The following is a 25,823-nucleotide window of genomic DNA, read 5'->3' on the forward strand; positions in this document are numbered from 1 at the left end:
GCGCTGATGTTTATGCCTGTGATCCGTAGGACTGCTGCTGTTTGCAGTGAAGCATGTATTAGCATGGGACTGGAAGAGGAGGGGAGTGTGTGTGTGTTCACTGATTGACGTCACAGACGCCCACTCATTTCCATCTTGTCTGTGTGCACGGAGAGAATAGATCCCCATCTGCATCCAGCTCTTCTCCCCTGCACACTTCCTCTCCTCTCTTCTCCCCTTCCCCTCTTCTTCCTCACCTCCCGTTAGTTTCCTCTTCCTCTCTTTCTCCTCCTGCGTCTTCCCATTCACTCCTGAACATCCCACCCCCATCGAGTACAGATAAACAAGACAGTCGAACACAAACAGTTGTTTAAGACAGCCAGACATTTTCCATTGAAAATGTGAACCTGAACCTGTGTGTGTGTGTGTGTGTGTGTGTGTGTGTGTGTGTGTGTGTGTGTGTGTGTGTGTGTGCGCGCGCACACTGTCCCCCAGCTTTACGCGTGTGCAAAAAGTGTGACGTCCTTTCCACAACAATTGCTCATCCACATTCACACAGTGCTCTTCCTGCTGACGACAGGGCATCATTTAAATCACTTCCTCGCAAAAGGTCATCCTCATTCTTTTTTACTCAGAGAGCACCCCACCCTCCATCTCCTTCCATGTAACACACACCGAACTACGCGGGGTAGATGTGTGCAAACATGCACAGTCCCTGGCCAGAGGGATGCGGACAGGGGGAGGTAAACGACGGGAGCTGAAAACGCGTGGGATGACAGAATAGGCTGTGCAAATGTTTAAAAATAAATAAATAAAAGGGGGAAAATGGGGGTGGGGGCTATTTTAGTCAACAAGCCTGCCAGGAGTAAGGACAAAGTGAGAGTAAACACTGGCGGTGGAGGGGGGTTCATGCACGGCGGGGGCAAAGCAGCCTTATGATTACTCAGACCAGACAGTGAAAAGACAGAAGAGGATGAGCAGGCAGACCGGCAGATGGGCCGAGAGACAGATAAAGCAGGCAGACATTCAATTTCAGCCAGAGCACTCAGCACGCACACACAGGCAGAAGATAAAACAATATCGGTAGGGGCTAATTAGAACTTTGATGCCCGATTGCCTTAAGAGAGGGCTGCATGTTTGGTTTGTTTGCGCGTGTTTGTGTGTGTCTCGGTATCAAAGCCGTTAACGAGTCAGAGGGCTGATCACAGGAGACAGGGTGAATGGACGGATCAATGAGAGTGTAAGAGCTGAGGAATATCACAAGGAGTGCACAGATGAAAGAAGGTGGTGAGCAATAAAAAAGAGACCACCCTGGCTGAGATCTGAAACTTTCTGTCTGATCAATAATGTATTTCCTTTAGTTTCCCTCACTTATCGACGGATCTCACACACAGGCTGCGAATTAATCGCCTGGGCCCGACCGTGTGCTTTTATCCGGCCCGGCTCAAGTCACACTAGATTGAAAAGTAAATGCATTAAACAACAGCTGATGACAAGAGGATTAAAAGCCATAACGAAGCGAGATGTGAATAAGAAGGGGAAGGGAGGTAAGGAGGCCTTTGAAATGCTTTTTTTTTTTTTTTGCTCTATTAAGAAATGTGTGAGTCATCTCTCATAGTAAATTAATAATAAAAAACAGAATAACGCCTTTTAATGCATGAGTTAATCAAGGTTAATCAAAGCTCCACATGAGGCCGTGGGCAAAGAGCGTTTTTTGTTTTGGTTTCTTTTAAGGTATGAAATATGAGACAAGACTGACATCTAGTGGCGGCGAGGCGCAACGACGCTTAACGCACAGCAAGACATCGACAAAATGGAGCCCAGTGCTCGGCCATGACAATGCAGGTCAGAGGGACTGAGACTGCTGCACAGCATAGCGGAAGAGAAGGGGGGAAATAACCCAAAACTAAACAAAATAAATAAATACAAATTAAAATCGAGCGTCATATTGTGCAGTGATTCACAGATAAGTGAAGCACATGAAGACACAAAGCTGAAGCTTAAACCAGAGGAGCTGCTGCAGGCTGTTGCACCCAGTCCAAGCCTGGAAAACAATGCTGTTACAAACACACACACATGCATATGTGTCTTCATATACTTGAACTCACAGCAGCGGTTGACTTTGAGGCTCAACAGAACGCAGCAAGCGTGCACGCTCACACACCCAGTGCTGCAGGCAAGTGCACATCAGAGTCGCCCATTCACACCGTGTTTGCTCAGCAGACTACAAGCATCTTATTCACCATTCTCCTGCCAGGCCTTTGCCATGAACCGATGCATGAAAGCTTTGTACGTGTACCTAAATGCGGGGCTCTCTTTAAAGCAGGTTACGAAATAAAGCAGCAACTTCTTCTTTCTTTCAGGGTCGAGGTGAATGTGGGTCACAGCACTCGCGCCAGGGTTTAACGTGAGCGTGTTAAGCCCTAAAGGGGAAGGAAGAAGCGGGCAGTTAGGAACTGTCTGCATCTAGGCCCTTTTTCTCTGGGTTTGTAAAGGCTGCGAGCCAGAGAGGATGTAGAAGCATTACTTTATTAAAGGCTTTGCTCAGTTACTGGGTATGATGTCCTCTCACTGGTGCATTTTAGAAGGATCGATCAGTGGGATGAACAATGAAGGTCTGGCTGACCTTTCGCTGACCTGACCTCCCTTAAAGAGTCTTTTGCAACAGATATTTGCAGTCTGGGCTGTACCAAACATGCCTCGAGTAAGTTTGGAGGATGAAGTGGACTTGAGTGTGTAATCAGAGAAAGGAGGACGGATGAAATGTGGAATCTATAACCTGCAGCAGCTTCTCTTGAAGGAAATACTGGATTTTGCTAAGTGGCAAGGATGTTCTTGTTTAAAAAAGAAAAATGAATGCAGTCATTTTTGATTATGCGTACAGATAGATCCCAGGAGGCTCTTAAGCACAGTTAGTAGTGGAAATCGCATGCTTTAAAGACGCAAGCAGGCTTTATATTTCAATTCAAAGACAACACATGGTTGCTTTTACCTACGAAACGCTTGAGTTTTGACTCACAACCCATTTTCCCCCATTCATTTCCCTTTATTTATCCCACTGTCGTCAAAGAAAGCAAACTGGACACTCCAATTCGAGGAAAATTCCCAGGACTTCTTTTTATTAAGAGAATTTCAGAACATAAGAGAGGGACCGGACACCTGCATATATTTTTTTTTCTTTTTTTTTTTTCCTTTTTTTTGTCACAGAAGGATTCCAAATTCAATCGCTGTTAAAAAACCAAAAAAAACCGAACCAAACCAGAAAAAACTAAAACAAAAAACAGTGTTTAGAAAAGCTGGCGTGACAGCGTGGATGGAGCGGGAGCTGTTTTGTTTTGTTGTTTTTTTTAGAATTTTTTTTCCTCTTTTCTTTTATACACGCAGGGTCGTCTAAGGAGACGGATCGGAGGCAGTCGCCGTTCTCCGGAATGTTTCACATGTTCGTCTTCCTCTTTCTTATGGACAACACGCTAGTAGTTTTTCGTTTTGTATCTTTTTTTTCTTCTTCTTCGTCAAAACACAATTTCAATGAAAGAAAAAAAAAAAAAACACCATGAGACAGAAGCAGAGAAAAAAAAAAAAATGAGGAGGGGACTCACTGCACGTTTATAGAGGTCTAAAAGGAATCGCCCACACCGACATGTCTGAACCGTTGTAGTAAAAACGTGGATAAAAGGGGGGAGAAAGGGGAGGAGGTGAGGAAGAAAAGGTCTGATTTTTGTGGAGTTAGAAGTGAAACAAACAAACAAAAAAACCCACAGTAATACACAACTCACAACATGGCCAATCCGGCAGGGACACGCTTTCTACACCAAAAACAAGCCTTCAACAATCATGAAATGCCATTTAAAAAAGATTTTAGTGTGTTCATTTCGCTTGCAGACACTTTGATATGACCACTGCAAATCTGCAAGGCGCTCCATAATCAGCTTTGCTTTTTTGTGCTAAAAATCTGTACGGATACTTATAAAATCATTGATAAAAATATTCCTCTGTTAACAATACGCCTTGGAGGGAAACCATGTGAGAGAGACTTAGAGGGGGGGGTGGGGTGGGACTGGCTGGGGTAGTTTTTTGGGTGGAGTGGGGGGGAAGGGGCTGTAGAAGATGGAGGAGGAGAGAGTTTGGGCAGTGGTGCTACTCGGACTTGGCCTCCTCCTTGGCCTCCTCGGGAGCTGCCTCCACCTAAGGGATGAAGCAGAAAGGCTGAAGTTAAAACTTTGTTCGTTTTTGGTGAAATCGTGAAATTACCAGGGTTGTCCAAAAAGGCCAAGGGGAGGGGCGTCCCCCTGCTCACACACCTCGTTGGTCTTGGCCTCGCCGTTCTCAGAGTGGTTTTCCTCATTCGCCTCTGCCTCGGCGTTCTCCTTCGCCTTCTTGGTCTTCTTGTCCTCCTTCTTGTCGTTCACAGCCTTTTCTTTCTGTTCAGGTTTAGACACAAGCAGTGAGCATGCTGAGCATCTACAAACGCCCTCCCTCCACCCTCGAATACAACTTCATTTAGCCTCTCACCTTCGCCGCCTTCTTCACCTTTGGTTCCGGCTTGGGCGGGGCCGGTTTCTGGGGAAAGAAGAGGAAAGCGATGAGTAAACTGCTACGCTTGAATACAGCAGCACTACAGGAGTATCTATGATAGTTTAGAGCCTGTTTTTTCCCCAGTACTTCTGAATGTTCATGAGGACTTTGGTGCATGAAAGACATCTTTAAACCCCTAAAATGTTCCTGAAAAGAAACTTCTTTCAATAAAGACACAGCGTGCCAATAATTTGCTTCATTAAGAAAAACCCCTCCCCCCCACAGTCAATACTGGGGGTCGATTATGCCAGCTATTGGCTTTTAGTTAGTATTACATGTAGATACATGTGAACACATCTTTGAGGTTGATTTTGGCTGTTTTAACTCACTGTAATGTTCATTAATCTTGCTTTAATTGTGAATTTAGGCAAATTAAAGTATATCTGAGACATTTGTAGTAATTTTAATGCACTATATAACTGTTCTCAAGTCACTGCTATGTTTTGTTATGCAAAAACAACTTGTTGAAAAGTTTTGCTTTGCTGGAAAACGCAGTTCTTGCTCCTATGCGCCCCTATGCACACTCAATTTACATATCTGCATGTGCTACACTTTTAGCCGCTCTGCTTTGTTTGGGTTTTTTACGTGTCCATTCTCATCAGGTGATGTCGGTGAGCGTGGAAAAGTGTGTGCCATCTTACCGCCGATAACCGAGCTGATCTCCTCTGGGGCTGAAACATGACAAGAGGTTGTTGTTAATGCGAGGCTTTTATTTTGACAAGCAGGAAGCACAGACACACAGGTATTTAATCTAAAAATGTTATTTTCCCTTTTAATCTTTCACGTGCCGATTAAAATCTGAATTTAAATGGCGTGCGAGAGGTGCAGCTCGCCGTTTCCTTGCTTACCTCCTCCTTTTCTCCTGCCTCTGCTCCGTGTGCCTGAAAAACACAACACAACAGCTTTAAATGAGTGACTGGAAAAAATAAGAGCTTAGCTGCTGTTTATATCAACAGCGAACAGATGCTGTGCGACCTGGACACATATTAGGATTGGTCATAGAGGTGCTGAAAAAACTTTTCAGTTTCAGGTGAAAAGCAAAGTTCATTTCAAATACAGGTGGGTTTAAGCGATTTACAGGCCAGAAATGCCGGCTCCACGCCTGGATTCCGACGGAGGCTGTGAGAGCAGAGTCATGCGGGTCTCTGAGGCCATATTTCGAGGGTCCAGGCCTTGCTTTCCCCTTCCACGCCCCCCCATCTCTTTCTCTCATTCAGTGCATGGAGCTGAGATTTGAAAGCTGGCGCGGGAGTCTCTGAGAAGGGGGAGGGACCAGGTTTAGCGGGCTCACAGGCGCCACCTGGCGGCAGGGAAACGCCATCGCAGCCATTTGGGACCGCGAACAAAGAGAGAAAATATATAATTTTATCGAAACGCGACGGCGAATGTTTGTTTTCGCGGTCAAAATGCAAAGTAAAGCCACTAAGGCATTTTCTGGCGCCACTTCGGGCCGGTTTGGAGCCCGAACGGCGATAAGCGAAGCGTTTGTTCTCGGTAGGTCGGGCGACGAAGGTGGACAAGAGCTGCAAAGCATGGCTGCTGCTTGTGCTTTAACTGCATGGAGACCGAGAGAGACTTCTGACTCCCCAAAGGACAGCGGCTCGCACACGAAAAAGGCGTTTTAAAGGCCGTGTCCGAGCAGGAAAATATTCGCTCTAACACAAAAAAAATGCAGATTATATCTAGAAAACAGGCAAAAAATTACCAGCGAAAAATAACCGCTATCCGTTGCGTTATAATTAAGTAATGTCTCAGAGGGATGTCTTCACAATCGTTTTCATTGCATTAATGGCTGCTATCCGCCTCAAAGTATTTTTGCTATTTTCGTAATACGTACCTTTCTCTTGGGCATGTTGATTTCTTGGAGGGTTTCCTTACAAATACAACTAAAAACTGTTTTTTTTCTCTGTGGGATCAGTGCATGTGAAGACGAGTGTCTCCCTTATGCTCGGCAGTGTAGTAAACACACTGGAACAGAGAGGCGAGTGGTTGAATGGGGGGAGGGGTGCGGCTAAAGGCATGATTGATAGGCCCTCGGCCAATCGGGTGACGCCATTCGGGGCTGCAGAACACTTGGAATTTTGGAGCCGGTGATGTTGAGGGGTCTGCCGCGAATGGCTTGTTCTTGCAGAGGGAGATGGGAGGAAGCCTGCAAAGAAGGGGGAAAAGGCTCGCGTTCGAGGACATGTTTGCCTTCACACGAGTGAGCCGTGTTAGTGTGTGTGTGAGAGAGAGAGAGGGAGCCGCATGCATGGTTCATACAGGCCCCGGCGGTAGGCAACATGCCCCCAGTGCGAGCCAGGCATCCTCGCTGGCTCTTATTAAAGCACAGGCTCGCCTCTGCAGAAGTCAGCGGGGGAGATTTAACCATAGATTCACTTCGAGTTTCAGTCCAATATGGCGCCCACTCCTCCCCCTCCTCCTCTCCGACACTTTTTTTGTCAGTCGGCTTTCCTTAAATTCGTTTCAGGGGGAAAAAAGGCCTCGCGTCGACTTCTCCAGACGCCTGCAGGGGGCCCACGAAGCCCGGCTAATAATAAAGCGCCTGCTCTGAAGACGGCGCTTCCACAGGCTGTGCTGTCACACACACACTCCAAAAAAAAAAAATCAAATCAGATTTTTATTTTCTATCACATTAACCTGCCTCCTCGTTCACACGTAGTGCCGGGACACCTGTAACCGTGCACACGTGCATTGTGCGCCGAACAATAGCCAGTGTCTGGCTTACAGACAAAGGGGTGAGGAGGGGTGGTGGTGATGCTGTGGAGGGGGAGGTCGATGCTGAAATATTCAGGCAGTATAACCCCGTTGCCATCTTGACAGGCCACCTCTCTGTGCGTGTACCAGTCTGAGAGTGTGTGCTTTTCAGCTCCACACACACACACACACAAACGGAGAGAGAGAGAGAGGCTAGAAGGGGCGGGGAGGCAGAGTGGAGGCGGGGGAGGAATGCAAAGCTCCATCCAGTGCTGAGGACCGGAGCATTTGCGCAGATCGTCTGCGCTGTCTACCAGAGACTGGTACGTTATTTCAGCCTCGGAAGTTTGTTGCTGTAGTTTTTTCTCCTTTGTGTCTCGCTGCTCAGCCGCCCACCTGCACAGTGTCTGCGAGCAGCAGAGCAAGCAGCCGACCAGCTCAGCCCGCCGGACTTTTGTGACAACAGCATCAGGGAGATAAGATGGTGATCAAAGTGTACATAGCATCGTCCTCTGGATCCACTTCGGTAAGATTCGGGATGATTGCGTGTGGCTTGTGTGCGTACGAGGTGATAGGCGGGTGTATATGCAGCAGCCAGGCCGAACTTTTTTATTCTACTTAACTGATGTCCACCGGGCTGTCATCCTCTCACTGCGCGGGGTGGCCTGACTCATCAGTAAGCATGCAGCTCTGCCGTCCACCACACTTTGAACGCAGCTCGAGTCTCTCCTTGATTTTCTTTTAACTTCGTGCACAGAGAAAGGGGCAGGGAGGAAGTTTGAGGAGCGAGCGGGCGTCTGTCTCTCTCAGCTGCGGTTTGTCACAGTGCTTCCTGGAGTGGCAGTTTATTGGGTTTTTCAGCTGAAACTAGACTGTGAACAGGAAAGACATGCAGAAAATACAAAAATCAATAGATGAACTTAAAACGATGTGCTGTGTCACCTGATGCCAGAGCAGGACTCTTGTTTTCCTTCAGTAGAGAGGACATTCTTTTAGCTCCAGACTTGCCAGTTTCTTCCAGAGTGCAGAGGAATGATGGTGATGCAATTCTCCAGGGGCCCCCGTTTAGACAAGCAGCTGCGGCCCTGAAGTAGGGTTTAAGACTTGCAGAACTTCTGGATCAACATAAACACGAGCGTGCAGAAGCTCATTAAACACTGAGTTCTTGCACACTGTATCCTACAACTAGTCAACATCAGATGCGATGAAAACATTGCATTTAGCATCGCGCCTGGTGTCTGCAAGGTCTCAATACTGTAAACGTGCAAATTTTATCAGGAGAAATGCTCCCAAAAAAAGAACCTTTAAAGATTCCTTTGATAAAAGTGTCCAACTTTATAGTCACTTGTCGTACCCTTGTGCTTTAGATCACCTGTCGGGCAATTTTCCTTCCGCCAGCCGTTTGTTTTCACAGCTCACATACAGGAAATAATCAAACAGAGCCTCCTTTCAGTAGGACTGCTCTGAGTGACTTTATTGCCCTGACAGTAAATGACATTTGCACAGGCTCAGCAGCAGGCTTTAGAGCACAGGAGCTTCCTGTAGAGTCAGAGTGGAGTGAGTTTAGAGCCAGCGATGCCATCAGCGTCCTGGAGTCTGTCTGGGAAAGTGCATTACCTCTCATTGATTTGTTTTTGGTTAAGTCCTCTAGAAGAGGCATACGAGCTTTTGCATTGTTTTCATAGTCAGCAGAGCAGCAGCGTTAGAGTTCATTTTGTTTGTTCTTACCATGTTTAACTCATTCCCTTTGATTTTTATTTTAGCAGATGCACTATTGTAGATTATTAAAGCATTTACTGAATGTCTGAATTACACAATATTTAAAATCTCTCTTCGCACATTAGCATGAGCAGGCTGCTGAGCGGGAAATTGTGGCGAAAAGTCTCTGTCGCAACTAAGCTTGCTTTTTTGCGTCTGTGTCTACAAAACAGTGTCATCACATTCCTCTACCCAGCCCCATCTGATACTACATTAAGCACTCGAGTATAAATAAGAATGTGCAGAGAGGAACATCCAAAAACAGGGAGATAAGTAGGAGTATTTAAAAAAAAATAATATTTCAAGTGTTTTTTGTTCCATAGAGGAAACTGAATGCAGGTCAGAGCAGCAGACTGTGTGAAGTTAGCCAGAGGGCTTATATGAGGTTCAGCACTTGACAAACTACAACAGTCAGCATCATCCAGATAGATGGTTTTGTTTTCCAAGACATTAAGTTCTGCTTTGTGTTCGAGCATTGTGTTAGCTTTTGGGGCTGATTGATTTCATGTGAAAGCTGATCCGTACAAGAGCCAAAGGTCAAAAACAAAGTACTGTTAATTTGATTGAGCTTGAGTACCAGTTTGTCATAGAAGAGCACAACATCAGATTTACAGTATGTGTCAATAGACAGATTTCAGTTAGAAAAGGCTACAGTATGGTAATGAAAAAAAGAACTGAGGTGAGTTATGTCAACAGTACTGTTCCTCAAAATATGATTTAGCAAAATGCCACAAACTCCAGTTGCATACGTTGCTGCCACTTGGAAAAAACAGGTTTTTTTCTGACGGAAAAAAATGGAAAAAAGGGAACAACAATAAAATTCCAGAAGAATATGATGAGGAAATACTTTATCCCCAAAATTGGGAAATTACCATGTCCCCAAAACATAAAAAAAAAACATAGCTCTATAAAAATAAAACTATCAGAAAAGAAATAGATCCAAAAAAATAGATCACTTTACACTAAAGAAATACATATAAGAAATAAATACACAATGTGAGTATTCTGGTAGGAGATGGTAAATGTATACAGTTGTAATTAGAAGTTTAGATACATCCATCATGGTCATGCATGACATGTTATTTTTTTCAGATTTTCTATATCCAAAAACATAAACTTGGTACAAAAGTTTGAAATCGTTTCAGGTTTTCTCTGATATACACAAGTTGCCAAGTTTACATACAGGCACAAGTATATACATATACACTCACCTTGATCAGGCACTTTTGGCATCAACAAGCGTCTGGCATAATTCTGGATCGATATCTGACCATTCTTCTTGGCAGAATTGGTAGAGTTCATTTAATCTGGTTGGTTTGTTTGCACAGGCCTGGCTTTTAATCATAGTCCCAAAATATTAAATAGGGTTGAGGTCGGGGCTTTGGGAAGGCCATTACAGAAGCTAATTGCTAGCATGTGTTATCCATTCCAAAACCAGTGTTTGGATCATTGTCCTGTTGGAACGCAACTCTCTGAGTAACTTTCAACACTTTATCAGTTGATTTAAAATGAAGTTAAAGAATTTGGAGGTAGTCCTCCTTCTTCATTAACAAGAGCATAATGCTAGGCTTTCAAACCTAACAATAGTGTACTAACTGTCGAGCATAATGCTACCACCACCATGCTTGACAGTTGGTACACCTTTACTCCTGCAACACACCTCTTGTCATTGTGGCCAAACAGCTCAATATTTATCCCATCTGAACATAAAACCTTTCCCCAGGAGACATTTGCATTGTGATGTTGAGTTCGTGAAGTCCCATTTTGAAGCTTTAAGATGGCATTATAGCCAAAAAGCATCTTGGTTTTTTGAAGCCACAAGTGGCCATGTTTGGATTTGAGTGCTAAAAGAGAAAGACACAGCTATAGACAGTATGGATGTGTCTCACAGGGAGAGACACCCATGTTTAGTGGCTACAATCGTAGACTAACTCAAGGTACAATACTACGAGGACTCAGTATTATCAGCACTACCTCCAGGAGCGACTAGTGAGTAACATTAACAGTGGAATCTGTTAACAGTGCCTGCACGCTTTTATAAAAACAGCCATATTTTGTGCCAGTGCAAGAAGCTGTATGCAATATATTGCCAAGTGGCCGTTTGATGAACTGGTGTTTTTGGCACTTTCCCACATCGGTTTCAGTTTTTATCCCTGGAGGTTGCTGCTTGACTTTGGTCTGAGCTAGTTATACAGTATGAAGGAGGGTATCACAATGTGAGCTGACATTATTGTATTTCCACCCAGTAATGTGAAGCAGAGCATTTCAATCACTTAGATATATAATATTGTGCTTTCGTGTAAGTTCTCTAGGGATGTTTTCAATCCTGTTGCTAATGGCTCTTTAAAACATAACCCAAATTTCTGATGTTGTATTTGTATGTAAAATATCTTTTACAGAATGCCACCGGGTATCTCAACTGCGCCTGGTTTTGAGCGAGGCCAAGTTTGCCTAACAAACTAGAATCTTTTTTTCCTTAAATACACATATGCCAATGCACATATGCACCTACAACAGTATATCTAGACCATAGACCACAAGGTCGACTTAAACTGCAAATGTCTAACGAGCCAAAGGCACTGGCCAGCACCACGGCACATTTCCTCCCTCATTTCCATGCCTGAACTGCAGCCACACTGTTTTACAATTTCCTTATTGTCACAATAAATGCTCTGTGAATCTGTAATAACCTGAGATGCTGTGGACATGCAGTGTAACTCTCTATGCCCAGGACTTTCGCCCTCAGAATGTCAGCCTTATCATGCTTTTCCCTATTGTGGATTTGATGTTAAGGTTTATAGGTCAGACGTGATTTGGGCTGGTGCTACAGTTCGTTTCTATATCAGCTAATTTTGTTGCTGTTTCACCTCCAGGCAGCAGTATGGGAATTCAGCCAGAGCAACAGTGTAAGGCTCTTTTGTAACTATATTGTAATGCTGACTGAGTACAGGACTGGGTGGAGGCTACTGCTTTTGGTACTTTTCCAGTAAGCAACTGTTTTCAGCTGAAATCAGACGTGATCTAATCAAGACAAACGTTTATCCCTTATGAGCATACAGGGCAGGGGTTGATTCATGTTTCCTCTTGGCGCAAAGAGTGGTTTCTTTCCCATATTCAAATGTTGGGCTTCCGGGGAATATGAAAGGCTATTTGCCTTATCTGTGAAGAGCAACTGACGTTTTAAACATGTTTTCTTTCCTGTCTTATTGAAATTAACATGAGCTGAACCCAACCCTTAATCAGATGGGGTATTCAATTAGTGTCCACCATATTGATCTAAGCCAGTGTTGTGGATACGGTCCATCCAATCAATGCTTGTCATTGTCTGGCAGCTGTTAATGCCAGAGTTCTGACCTTTTCTGGGATTGATCATGTCTGGATGTGGATTGTCCTGCCATAACTCTCTCACATGATGATAAGGCATGTAAACCAAAGTTCACGTGGTGCAGATTCCACCTCCTTCAACTGTATTCAACTCAGATTCTAGTCAGTCAACAATAATCATTCATGTAACGATATACAGTAAGTTCCGCTGAACTTACTACCAAAAACTAGTTGTTCTTTTAATTAATAATAAACTTAATCTGTACTTCAATCTGTAACTTTAGTACAGGCAAAAGAAAGTTTCAAAAGACTATGAAGTACTTGGAAAAAGTCAGTACACCCTTACTGGTTCCAAAGAAAATAAGATGGCAAGTAGCAGCCAGGCGATGATAACCAAATGCACTTGATTAAAGTGTGAGCACCTATAGGAAAGCAGATGTTGTGGCAGTTTTTGTGTTCTGGAAGAGTGCCACAATCTTCCCAGGAATGGACGTCCCAGTAAATTCACCCTAAGGTCAGAGTTTGCGATGCTCAAAGAAACTGCAAAAACCCAAGAGCTCTCAGTCTGCAGGCCTCAGATAGCATGTTAAACGTTAAAGTTCATTGAGTACAATTAGAAAAAGACTCAACAAGTATGGCCTGTTTGGAAGGTGTTGGCAGCAGAAAAGAACATGGGAGCATGCCTCAGGTTTGCAAAGATGCATCCGAACAAACTGCAAGACTTCTGGAACAATGTCCTTTGGACAGAGAAATCAAAGTTTAGATGTTGGCGTAAAACAAACACAGCATATCAGCACAAACACCTTGTAGCAACCGTCAACAACGGTGGTAGAAGGTTGATGATTTGGACCGGGTACCTTGCGGTCACTGAGTTCACCTTGAGCTCACAGGACTGCATAGACTATTGTGAAAACTTTCTTTTTTACATGACTGTATGTATCTTTTTAGACATACTGGTTTGTGCTTAGCATGGCAACTTTTAAGAGCAGATAGTCGGTGGGTAACAATGGTCTCGTTTAATTTTAACCAAGTAATAATTAAGAAATTTAAACTATATTAAACAAGTGTTCCTGACTTTAAAGCTCAGGCAAGCTATCCGGCAATGTCTGCTATGACTTCAAAAGCATAGTTTGATATATTTTCATATTCTAATAAATCCCTGGAGTTGTCCTACTGGAGTTGTTTATCAAGGTTTCGGACATCCTAGTATAGTAAGCTAATGTGGAATTGCCTGAGTCATTCCATGGGTGTGTCCATCAGCGTGAGTGTGATCAAATTTAATTACTGTGCCAAGTAAGTGCTATGATGGTAGTTATCAGTGATTTGAAGTGTTTGTTTCAGGCTCCTCTCTCCTAACCCAGATGATACATTTGAAATCAGTGTAGGTAGTCAGCAGTAAGTAATTGTGTGCGAGTGACTCGACACAGGAGACACGGCGCTAAGTGAGTGCTGCACAGCACCTTGAGCTAAACACTGACATCAGGGTGCTATCTTTCTCACAGTGACACCGCTAACATGTTGATGTTCAGCTGGCTTAATTTGATTGTAAGCCAGACTACTTAAGTAAGTTAAGCTTACTTTGATCATGAAGATATTTAAACAGTCTGGCCTAAAGGAAAACTGCTTACCAATTGTGCAAGACATTCAATAACTGAATGTTATTGAATGTTATTCTATGACTGAATCCAACTGCTGGAAATGTTAAAAGGACCGCTTGATTGATTAGGAATCATTGGGTTAGTACCACGAACGCCTGGATTAGATAGAGTAACACGGCTAATGCTGATCAGCATCTATGCAAAAGAAGCAACCCTGACATTAGCGCACCCTTTTTGGTTTTTGCATTATGTTCAACTAAATACCAGTATTAATTTGCATGCTTGGACTCGATGCAAGAGAAGCATAGTTTATGGAAATGAAACCTCACACTTGCAGGTCTCTGCTGTAAGGCACATACTGGCCTGCCTCACACTTCTTTTTGTGTTCTTCTTCTTCTTAAGAAGAAGATGATTAGATGATTATCTTCTTCTTGAGAAGAAGGAATGATATAAAACTATTCTGAAGAAATGGATAAGAAGTAAGTGTTTGTTTATTACCACACCCAAATCCAAGGACAGCCAGTTTTCTTTCACCAGGCGCTCAATTCGGGACTGAAGACATGAGGGAGCATTTCAGAGGCCCGGAGCTGGGAGCTCCCACTGCTCAATTAGAGTTACGGTGCAGATGGCATGTGGCCAGTTTGTCCTACAAATTAATTTTGCTTGGCAGCGGTACAATGTAGCCCTGTTGGACCAATGGCCCGAGTGCACCAAAGTGAAGCAGAAAACAGACCAAAGTATGAGAAACCTTATGCTTAACTTGTCGTTGTAGCATTTTGAGATTCAAATAATCTCCTGTGATTGTGCAAAACATGCACATTAGGAGACACAGAGTCTATTAAAAAGCCTTTGAGGTTTCTGCTCGGTTGCTTTATGTTGCATTGCTTTTCGGGGCAGGTGGATAGACAGTGAGAGCTGGTTTTAGGACTTTGCCCTTTGGAGTGAAACTGCCATGATTCAGATTGCAGCCTGGCTGATCACAGAGCACTGTCCTCCATGCCTTAGTGAAGTTTCAACAGCTATTAAATAATCCACCTGTCTCATCTGCATGCCATAAAGCTGGGAGGAACCCTCGCACAGGGGCGTCAAGTCTGGCACAAAGATGATACATCGATCCTTATTATGTGTTTTCGTGGTGAAGTTGGTTTACTTTTGGTGTGTGGGTGTGGTGTGTGTGTGCCGCTAAGACTGAATGTGTGTCTCTGTGTGTGTGTGTGTGTGTCTCCATTCAGCAGGCCTTATTTGGCTCGTGTTTGACCAGTTACCTCCTCTCAAGTCCCAGAGGAGCTAATGTTTCCGTCTGGCCTTGTAGGGCCATCCTCCCTCTTAAACACACCCACCGAGAGCTCATTGGACCACAACTTCTCACACACGCACACACACACACAGAAAGACACAGAAGGAGGAAGAAAACAAAGTTAAACACTCACTTTTATGCAGAGTGTAGCTTCTTCTTCATCTGTCAGCAGGATGCATTTAGGCTTCTTTGTAAAGAGATGAAACCTTGCAAGATATCACCGTGGCAACCTTGATAGACCTTTATTTCCTTGTTAGTCGTAGAGCTGCATCCCCTTAGATAAAAATGTTGCTTTGCAACAAGCCGGATAGACTATTTTAGAAGTGTGACAAATGACAAATGTGTTAATGTTTAATTTAGTGCTTTTTCCAGTGCAGCAGGATATCCTCCTGTCGAAATCAATCGCATCTGCATAAAATCCCAGACAGTGAGAAAAACAGTGCAGCCTTTGACTAATTTTGAGATGCTTTTATTTTAAACATTTCCTCTGATAATGTGGGGAATTACTGGTGTCTGCAGGCTTCTTCACTGTATGGTGTGTTTTTTGATACAGATGAAGTATAATCTGTGCCTGCTTAGCCTTTCCCATGTTCCCACTTCCTTTACTTACTAGCAGAGTGGTAACTTAGTAACAGAGAGTCAGTGATCTCTGTAGTTCTCACAGGAGAGAAAAAGTCTCCTTATTTCTAAAACAGACTCATGACAGCATGATGAACTGAGGCTCTTGTGTTTCCTCATACGGCTGAGTCATGTTTAACCGACAACTTCCCCCTCTACCATCTTTTCTCATCCACCCGCACACAGATTAAAAAGCAGCAGCAGGATGTGATGGGCTTCCTGGCGGCCAATAAGATCGAGTTCGAGGAGTGTGACATCGCAGCCAACGAGGCTAACAGGAAGTGGATGAGGGAGAATGTCCCAGAGGAATCCAGGCCTGCCACGGGGAACCCGCTCCCCCCACAGATATTTAATGAAACCAAATATTGCGGGGTAAGACACGCACGTGAACACACATGAAATTATTTGCATGCGATCATCTAAGCAGCTACTGTTGTGATAATAAAGCTCATGTCTTCAATACCACCTGATTAAAAGTTGACCTCAAGTATACAGAGTGTACAGGCGTCATTTATCCCTTTGTTTTGGGTTTATAGACTGCAGCTTCACTGTTCTTTCAGTAGCTGCTGTGCTCAGTGAAAAGGCTTTAATAAAAATACACTCCGTACACTCCCTTCCCAGCACCGCAGAGCTGCCAAACATAGTTAGCAAATAGCTGGTGAACACAGTGGGGAATCTAGCAACTTACAAGACAGCTATTGTTTTTTAAAAAGTGGAAACAGAGTTTTTGGAGACTAAAGCTGATACAAAACACGTAAGGTCTCAATATGTCACTGTTCTGCTGCCCCTACGAACGGTAAATAAACGATGAACATAACCCCTGAGTCTGAAAGAATAAACTGATGCAAACTACCTTTAATTTACTTTCTAATGGGCAATAGGGGGAGCTTGTTTACCGTACTTGTCATTTGATCTATAGCCTAATAAATGCTCTCCTGCTGAGTTTATGTTCAATTTTAAACCTGACTGCTTGCAACATTGTGGCCATTTTTGTAAATGATTTATAATAAAACTGGTGACAAATCAGGGTGTCTTTTAAAGTATGGTTTCATTTTTAACATAGTAAATGTGTGTATGCATGTATCAGGCAAAACTCAAGGCTGCTAACATGTTAAGTGAATCACACTGATTATCTCTTCATCATGACACCTGTTAGTGGTTGGGATGTATGAGGGAACAAGAGAACATTTTGTCCTCAAAGTTCATGTTAGAAGTAGGAAAAATGGACAAGTGAAAGGATTTGAGAGAGTTTGACAAGAACCAAATGTTGATGGTTAGACGACTGGGACAGAGCATCTCTTCAACTGCAGCTCTTGTGGGATGTTCCAGGCCAGTGATGAACCACTGACAGAGTCATGAGCGGCCAAGGATCACTGATGCATGTGGGAAGTGAAGACTGGCTTGTGTAGTCCAATCCAATCTGGCTGCCCATGCTGACTGCTGTCCACCAACAATGGGGACGTGAGCATCAGAACTGGACCATGGAGCAATGGAAGAAGGTGGCCTGGTCACATTGAAGGCCAGTTGTCTGTGTGCATCGCTTACCAGGGAAATACCTGACACTAGGATGCCCTATGGGAAGAAGGCAAGCTAGAGGAAGCAGTGCAATGCTTTAGATATTGTTCTGCAGGGTTCAGTCCTGCCATTAATTTAGATGCTACTTTGACCCGTACCACCTACCACTGTTGCAGACCATTAACGTGTTCTGCCACAAAGCAGAAATAGTTCAGGAATGGTTTGAGAAGCACAACAACGAGTTTGAGGTGTTGACTTGGCCTCCAAAGTCGAGCATCTGTGGAACGTGCTGGACAAACAAGTCTGATACATGGAGATCCCACCTCTCAACTACAGGAGTGAAAGTATCTGTTGCTAATTTGGTGCCAGATACCACAGCACACCTTCAGGGGTCTAGTGGAGTCCATGCCTCCGCGGGTCAGAGCTGTATTGGGAGCGAAAGGGGGACCAACCCAATAATAGACAGGCGGTCAGAATGTTATGCTTGATCAGGGTGTATATATGTACGTATATCCTCCTTAACAAACAGGCCAATCTGAACAAAACTTTGTTGAACATCATCACTTAGACACTGATTATTAGCATCTGTATGTGTTAAAAAAAACAAACATTTATTATAGATCCAAATTCTTTTCATATTCCTCATGACCCTGCAGATGTAAGGCTATGTTCTGTTTGCGTTTATTTTTATGTTCAGTCATAATACAGAGTCCATACGTAACTTAACAGTCACCAAAATTTGTATCCTCTACAAAAATATAATTGAGTCACCAGGTCACAGGCCTGCGATTTGCCTCACTTCTAGTGAAAAAGCATATATAGTGATTTCTTAGTCATCCACCTCTTATTTGAGAAGTCCACAAACCAATGCATGACATCACCCAGTCTATAGGAGGAGCTATATCCAGACTGACTTTAAGACGTTAAGAAGTTTTCTTGCAATAGTATAAATACACTAATCGCACAATTTAAAAAAACAAAACAATTGTAGGCATTAAGTCTTAAAATGTGACACATGAATTCTGCTTTCCTCTGTTTACTTTCCCATTCATTTTTTTCTATTCAGGAATCAGTTTGGCAGCTGTGCTGATCAGACATACTCTACCAAACACTACACAAACCTGATGCACTGTGTTAGCAGATGTTCGTTTACTCCCTTTGTAAACACTTGGGGCCTTTAGCATGCGTGCACTGTGGCATCATCCTGTGCTGCTAATGGGTGGCTCAAAGTGAAGGTGCACTTGCAGCATGGGCTGTATTGAATGTCACAGACAAAGACGACAGGGATGCTCGCAGCTGTAGAGCTCTTTTGAAAAATCAGTTTTGTGCTCTGGTGGAGAAAGAGGAAGAAGACAAAGGGTCAGAGAAGGAGCGAGGGATCAGGAATGTGCGAGACGGCTAAACCGTAGACGGGCTGAACGTGTTAGCTTGTTTACCCTGCGCTGCATTCTCAAAAGACAATGCCCTCCTATCACACTGACTGCCGAGGTCTGTCCTTGGACAGATAACACAACCTCAACTGTTTCTCACAGCCGCCCAGATTGTTGCCTCAGGCCGCACATGCTCAGAGGCTGTTTCAAATTATCGGCGCTCAGCTTCAGGAGAGCCGGATCTTCTGATTGATCGGCCTTAAACCTCTCTGTTTGTGTTTCTTCCTGCTTCGCAGAACTACGAGGCCTTCTTTGACGCCAGGGAGGAAAACGCCGTGTACGCATTTCTGGGTCTGACCGCTCCTCCGGGCTCTAAGGTAAGCTCACGGACACAGTAACACATGCTGGGTGACTGTCCCTCCTGAGAAGTGCATTCCTACACCCTCAGCCACATTTCCTGTAAAACAATCCTAAATATACACTCGTCTTCGCACTTTAATTTCCATAAAGAAAACACACATTACATAATACATCTGTTCATGATATCCACCACAGCAGGCCTCCTATCGGTTTTGCAGGCTCTCTCGCTCGCTGGCGCCTCCTCTCGGCCACAAAGGGGACTGCAGGGAGGTGTGCCAGTTACCATGGAGACAGAGGGGGTTTTCCTCTGAGCTGTGGCAAGGGATATATTAACCAGTATCCTCCATTTTAATATAACACACTCTGTCCCTTCCCTCTCTGTTTTTTTTCTCTCCAGGAGGCCGAGGCTCAAGCGAAGAAAGAAGCACAGCAGTAGCAGCTTCCCATCGTTCCCGTCCTGACACCTCAGGCCTAACCTACATCTGGACCCAGCCTTGCCTAGACCCGGGGGGGGAATAGAAGCAACACCTTGCTCAGCTTATAAATATAATGAAGGTTTCGATGTACTTTTTCTCATGACGTTTCTGTTTCATAAATCTGCGTTCAGCCGTGCCTTGCTAGCTGTAGTTGAAAGAAGGTGCTAAAGCAGACTATTAAGGGTATCTAAAACAGCTCAGCTTCCTCCCGTTAATCTCAGCCTGATAATCTTATTGGCCCAATGACATGTCAATCAGAGCATTACCGTGAATGTGTGACTACCCGATTGGGACGACATCATCAGACCCAGTGAAATATACAAAGACAGATTCACTGTTGGCCACAAACAACATCATCCAACCTTTGACTGTAAACATGAATATTATTGTTTTTTAGAGGTTTAATCAGTAGAAGTCTTAAATTTTTCAGCCAAATTGTGTGATCCAGTAACGGTTTTCTCTTACAGTCCCACCCGCTGAGTTTATAGTTACTTTCTGTCGTCTTAAAACTGTTTTATTAGCAAACCCTTTTTCTACAAGATGATATTTGCTTAACAGAAATGACAATACATGCAATTTTGGTGCTTTTTTTGTTTTGTTTTGGGGGAAGTTCTTGTTCCTATTAGAATAAATTTTTTTAACATGGTGTTGGTAAATCCCTGACTTACGTAAACTGGTACAATCGCTCCTCGGAATAAAACGGCAATGACACACAGACAAAAAGAATGACTCTTAAAACAGTCAGCCGATTTTGAAACGAGCTCTGCCTCCTCGCCCCGTGCTGTTCATTTTTTATGTACAATAAATAATTGTAAGTTGACTTGACGTGTCTGTTTTTGTTTTACTTTAGCGTGTGTCAGTCATCTCAGAAAGTATTCAGAACACGTAACTGTTTCGTAAATGTAGTTTTAAACAAATGCACTGTTTTAATCCATCTACATCCAGGAGACTGATATGTGTCGCTTCTCTAAAATTCTATTCAAAATCTCAATCTGAAGTAACTAAATAATAACAAGTATTCAGACACTTTACTGTGGCCCTCCAAACTGTGTCAGACTGGCAAACTCACGCTGGTCAAACACTTTACACCACATGTCAGGACCAAAGAGTCCCAGGAGTTGTCAGTGGACCTTCAAAATAAAACTCTCCCAATCAGGAAAAGCGCATGTAACCTATTCTAAAGCTCTGCGCGTTACCACCAGCCTCAACAGCTGTGAAATGTAAGAATAGACATTGATTAAATTTGACTGTAATAGCACAAATAGGTCCTATCTCAGATAGGTGTTCACTTTAACAGAACCTACCCAGAAGACTTGAAGCCACTAAAAGTACTAATGAAATTCAGAATGTGAAACCTCTGGAGCTGATTATCATTTGAATAACACATAAAGACAAAAACTGCATTTCAAAAGTGCTTTAAGTTCTGTAAGGCACCGTGTATTCTCTCACCAACTTAGTGGTAAGGACAGGAGTCCTAAGGTGAGATGCGTAAACCTTCCTTTCGAGGTTTCTTAAGGTTTGTGGATGGTCATATGATCAATAGAACCAAAAGAAAAGATTTCCCATATAAACATCTCATATGATGTCAGTTACATAACTGTTTCAAGGAAAACGAAACGAAATTGTATCAGACTGCTGTTTTTCAAACTAAAACAGCCTACCTCGTTTATCACAGCAGAGTTATTTTGATTGTTACTCTTTGAATTGGGTCTGATTCTGAGGTTATTAGCCACTAAACGCCACGTTATATAAACTTTTCCACAGACTTTAACTATAATTATTCTCTGACTTTGAATGAATGACTGTTACTTGAACTGAACTTTTCCTTTGCTTAAGTAACGGAGCCGGATACCACCTGCTCCTCAACCTGATGATGTTAACTTATCCTGTTATGTAAAAATGAGCTGTTCTCATTTTTTTAACTCCGATTTTCGGTTATAGATTAAATAAAGGAAGTGCCGGGGCGGGAAGGTGGAGGGGGCAGTTCTTATATGCAGAAGTGAAACCAGACTGGAGATCTTTATAACCGCACTTACAGTCACGCAGTGCCATTAGTGCATGCAAGTGACCGAAGAAGCAAAAGAGGCAGAGGAAAAAGAAGGCCAGTTACTAGGCGGGCATGTTGGCTGAAGGTTTTCTCAGACTGCTGGTGTACAGGGAGGAGAGAAAGTTTGCCTCCAATTCCAAGCAAAGGAGATTGCAGACAAGTGGTCATTGTGCCGATCCATCCAACTGTGCTCGCTCTGACTCGAGCTCTGCAGTCCCAGGGGTGCATTCAGCAGAAGCAGGTAAAAAAAGAAGCCTTTTTTGCGATTACAAACAACAAAACATGTTGGAACAACTGTCCCATATTAGTGTGACAGACAGTTATTCTGCAGTGGGGTTTATGCAGTAACTTTGTATCCTGCTGCAGTCTAGTTCCCTCTAACTAACAAGCTTCCTCTTTTTGTTAAATGCAAACTTACCAACACACACACATCAACAGTCACTGGTTTAAAATGGTTGGTGGTGCAGTTGATAGAACTAACGCCTCACAACAAAAAGCTTTTTCTCTTAATTCAGTTAAGTTTTGGTTCATTTCCAGGCAGAGTTTGCTCATTCTGGTTATTTATTTATAGTTTGAACATGTTTAGTTTTAGATTAGTTTGTGTTAGTTTTAGTCTTCGTGAATTCTTATTGTATGGAGGGCAGATGTCAGAGGTTAGATTTAGGAAAAGCAGTACAGAAACTACACGAAAAACACAGAACCTTCTGAAAGCAGTGAACTCACAGTCTTGTAAAAACCCAAAATGTTTCCGTCAAAGAATCGTCAGGCAAGTTTTGATCAAATTTTAGCAAACTAACAAACTATGAATATATCCTCTATACTTTTTGTTTTATTTTATTTTAGTTATTTTTCTTCACAAAATCACTTCATTTCGAGTTTTTTTTTTGTTCAAAGGTGTGATTTTTATTCTCTTTTTATTTAACTATTATAACCTTTTTTTGAACGTAATAGAATAAAGTGTGGTACAGGTGACAGTGGATTTATGATATTTTAAAGGTAAAAACTTGTTGAATCTAAAACTAATAATACCCATATTGTAGTTTGGTTAAATAATTTAACAGCTGTATTAAATAATTAAATATAGCTAATAAGAAGCAATCCATTTGTAAATAATCATTTGTCCTTTATCTGGTTTCATATTGGGGAAAAAATTGTAAGCAAGCATGTAACCAGTTTCTCTTCTGTAATCAGGGATCATAGAGGAAGATCTAAACTCCAGCCAACCCCAGATTCTCAAAGTGGTGCCTCAGAGACCTGTAGCCCTCTCAATCCCTACTGACCTGTACCCCCTTTACATAGAAGACTGTAGCTTGCTGGAACAGTATCCAGACCTGCAGGTGGCTGACTCAGGCCGCATCACACACAATCTACTGAGAACTGCTGTCAGCCAGCATGATTTCTGCATCCAGTCTCCCATCTCTCAAGTTTGTCCAAGCACAGCCCAGCAAGAGCCACAGAATTCAGTACCATCCATACCAGACCAGGGTTATCTAGCAATGGGGGACAGTGTGAACATCAGCCTGGATCTGCCTGGATCGGGGCTAGAGCCCATGTCTAACTCGGTGCTGAACGGGCTGCTGGAGAAACAGCTGGAGGAGGTGTACATGCAGCATCTAACTGAGAACTTAGCTCGGTGCAACTCCCACCTGGGGAACAGCCTCCTGCACGGCCTGGTGCCCCCGCCGCAGCCTAGCAGCCAGTCAGAGGGGCCAGACTCATTACTGGGATGCATGGAAGAAAGCACAGAAGACAGCAGCAGTAAAATTTGTTATCTGAACACCCATAACTTAGTGCCCTGCTCCTCCAACTTCAGCTCCCCAGTGTTGAGGATTTCAGAGGCGGAAAATCCTCATCCGCAATGATCCTGCAAAAGCTTTAAATATTGTGACCTAGACGACTTTGCTTCAGTGCTTCACACCCAAGTTTACACACACACAATTGTATCCACTATATCAGTGCTATTTTTATACAAAGCCTTGCTCTCTTGCTTAAGATGCCTGAAACTTAGTTGCTTTCATATGCCATCTTCTGTTAGATTTGAGTATTACACCACCGGGGAGCTACTTGTTATACATTCAAATGGATTTTACTGACTTATAGTTGGGAATGTGTTAAGTGTTTGATTTATAATAAAGCAAGATATAACAAAGTATCAGCTTGTGGTTGTTTACAACTGCGTTTTATTAATCTGTTGCTTTTTACCAACACCTGTAAAGCCATCTTGTACCCATCTACTTACTTAGACAGCAGAAGGCTGGATATTGACATTTATGTGCGCTATGAAAAAATATGGTGTGCAAAGGTTTTTGCTACCAAATAACTGATTCAAGTGTGATTACAAAAAGCCTTCGGACTGCCTGATATCTAATAGAGGTCAGGAGAAAAAAGTGATAATGCTGGCATGTTAGCAACAGAGATTAAACACAACCCCACCGACAAGGCCCCCCTTTAACACAAGCACAAACTTTACATGTTATCGACCAGTTCTATGCAAACGTGTCTGATTAGGTTTCCATGATGATTTCCACGGGTGTATACACATCACCTAGTTTGATCTCCACTGGCAGATAAAGGAATAGGAGAAAGCAGGTTCTTCCTGTAGACCTGAGAAAGATGTTACCTTGTTAAGTTTAGAGAATAGGCTTTAGTACAGCTGTTTCCACCATGATTATTATTAGTAGTGGTTAGGTTTTTGTTTAAAGGGACCCGAAGATCACTCTAGCTTTGGCATCAACTGTCAGAGCAGCAGTCTCAAGAAATATGATTGATCTGGCTGCTAAGAGAAAACACAAATCGTCCTCACAAGTAGGCATCCTGCAGTGAGGTTAATGGTAATTCATTAACATGCACCAACATAATCTTTGGAAGCCTAAGGCATGCTATTCATCTGTGAAAAGAGATGGAAAACAGAGATTTAACTGAGGTTATCCTGTAATTAATAGATTAGAATTGGCAGTGTGATCAGGCTTTGTTATATGTAGCCTCTGTGTGGAGATTATGGCAGGTAAATCCAAGGTAATTTAGAGGAGCTAATCTAAAAATTGAATACAAAGACAAAGAACAGGGGTAAATTAGATTTAACTTGTGGGAGATGTATTAGTCCCAAACCGAGTGAACAGAGGAAATTAAGTTATTATGTTTCATCTGATATAAGCTTGAAGTCTATTGAGATGGATTCAAATACCTCATGTTTGTTGTTAAATGTGTTCATCTGAACCCAGTCTAACTTAACACTTGTTTCAACCAAGTCAAACTATCAGTTCGTGGGTTTTTTTGGTCAGTTTGCTCTGAGCTACAGTCTTTGTATTTTACTATCTGTCCATTACCAGCAAATTTATAATCATTTTCATCAATTCATTTTTAAGAGTTTTACTTCATCATGAATTCATTTTTATTTAAACCACTTCTCAATGACTTTCAGATTATGCTTAGCATTACCTTTAGCTAAGCGTAGCTAAAGGTAATGCTAAGCGATGGTTAAATGTTTTGGATATTCTTGTAGCTAACTTGTTATTATCATCATTATTTTTTAGCTAACTATGAAACAATTCTACCACTACTTTTTTCTGCTATGCTATTTAACGTCAGTTTAGTGTTTCACAATATGTTAATCCAGCCCGTTAGCTAACAGTTTCAGCTGTTTTTAGCTATACGTTTAGCTAGCTATTTCAAGTATTTATTATTCACTCTGGCCCAGTATTCATGCTATTCTAATCATTTTTGCCCTCTCTTTGTCTATTTGAAGTCCTTATTCATAACTCACGCCTGTTCAGGATCACACAATTTCTTTACTAAAATATTTTTTAATTTTTCTGATTAGCAAAGCTAATATTGCCACATACCAACTACTACAGAGGTATCCCTGAGCAGTGTAGCCTACCTCATGTTTTGAATCACTTCCCCACTTCACATTGATAACATTATACCTTATTAGGGGCCCTATCCAGTGTAATTACACAAGTGTTTTCAGCTGGTTGATTAGACCTAAGTAAAGGCAGAAGCAAGCAGGAGTTATATAAGGTCCTGTGGTAGAAAGTGGAAGCTATTCAACTTTAACAGGTTCCGGCATCATCAAAAGGATGTGGTGTACTGGTATCCATGATGCATGCTGTTTACAGGGATTACAGGACATTAATTCATGCTTTAGCAAAATCAAGTGATATGAAAACCCATGACTGAAAATAGATTTTTTTAAAACATAAAACTAAA

At 42.7% G+C, this 25,823-nt stretch overlaps 3 protein-coding genes across 3 annotated transcripts; 2 read left to right on the forward strand and 1 right to left on the reverse strand.

Moving 5' to 3' along the window:
• Positions 1–3,551: 3,551 nt before the first annotated feature.
• Positions 3,552–6,572, reverse strand: hmgn7 (high mobility group nucleosomal binding domain 7). Its single transcript, XM_005719526.2, has 6 exons — positions 6,392–6,572; positions 5,403–5,435; positions 5,196–5,225; positions 4,492–4,539; positions 4,281–4,400; positions 3,552–4,164 (listed from the first exon to the last, which is right to left on the reverse strand). Exons 1-6 carry the CDS (start codon positions 6,404–6,406, stop codon positions 4,117–4,119), a joined length of 294 nt encoding a protein of 97 aa, XP_005719583.1. The 5' UTR covers positions 6,407–6,572; the 3' UTR covers positions 3,552–4,116.
• Positions 6,573–7,485: 913 nt separating this feature from the next.
• Positions 7,486–20,387, forward strand: sh3bgrl (SH3 domain binding glutamate-rich protein like). The gene is made up of 4 exons (XM_005719527.2): positions 7,486–7,777; positions 16,033–16,218; positions 19,028–19,108; positions 19,489–20,387. Exons 1-4 carry the CDS (start codon positions 7,733–7,735, stop codon positions 19,525–19,527), a joined length of 351 nt encoding a protein of 116 aa, XP_005719584.1. The 5' UTR covers positions 7,486–7,732; the 3' UTR covers positions 19,528–20,387.
• A 1,215-nt stretch (positions 20,388–21,602) lies between these two features.
• On the forward strand, positions 21,603–23,760 carry LOC102206015 (uncharacterized). The gene is made up of 2 exons (XM_005719528.1): positions 21,603–21,855; positions 22,806–23,760. Exons 1-2 carry the CDS (start codon positions 21,687–21,689, stop codon positions 23,474–23,476), a joined length of 840 nt encoding a protein of 279 aa, XP_005719585.1. The 5' UTR covers positions 21,603–21,686; the 3' UTR covers positions 23,477–23,760.
• The last annotated feature ends 2,063 nt before the right edge of the window (positions 23,761–25,823 follow it).

The sequence above is a fragment of the Pundamilia nyererei genome, unplaced genomic scaffold (assembly GCF_000239375.1).
Source record: "Pundamilia nyererei isolate P.nyererei 1_Seehausen unplaced genomic scaffold, PunNye1.0 scaffold00001, whole genome shotgun sequence".
Taxonomy (NCBI): domain Eukaryota; kingdom Metazoa; phylum Chordata; class Actinopteri; order Cichliformes; family Cichlidae; genus Pundamilia; species Pundamilia nyererei.

Excerpts from the sequence above, each read along its gene's own strand:
- hmgn7 (XM_005719526.2), bottom strand. Across the intron at positions 5,226-5,402 it reads AGGCAGGAGAAAAGGAGGAG|CCCCAGAGGAGATCAGCTCG; the intron begins GTAAGCAAGGAA and ends GTCATGTTTCAG. Across the intron at positions 4,540-5,195 it reads GATCAGCTCGGTTATCGGCG|AAACCGGCCCCGCCCAAGCC; the intron begins GTAAGATGGCAC and ends TTCTTTCCCCAG.
- sh3bgrl (XM_005719527.2), top strand. The coding sequence starts at position 7,733 with ATGGTGATCAAAGTGTACATAGCATCGTCCTCTGGATCCACTTCG. Across the intron at positions 7,778-16,032 it reads CGTCCTCTGGATCCACTTCG|ATTAAAAAGCAGCAGCAGGA; the intron begins GTAAGATTCGGG and ends ACCCGCACACAG. Across the intron at positions 16,219-19,027 it reads ATGAAACCAAATATTGCGGG|AACTACGAGGCCTTCTTTGA; the intron begins GTAAGACACGCA and ends CCTGCTTCGCAG.
- LOC102206015 (XM_005719528.1), top strand. The coding sequence starts at position 21,687 with ATGTTGGCTGAAGGTTTTCTCAGACTGCTGGTGTACAGGGAGGAGAGA. Across the intron at positions 21,856-22,805 it reads GGTGCATTCAGCAGAAGCAG|GGATCATAGAGGAAGATCTA; the intron begins GTAAAAAAAGAA and ends TTCTGTAATCAG.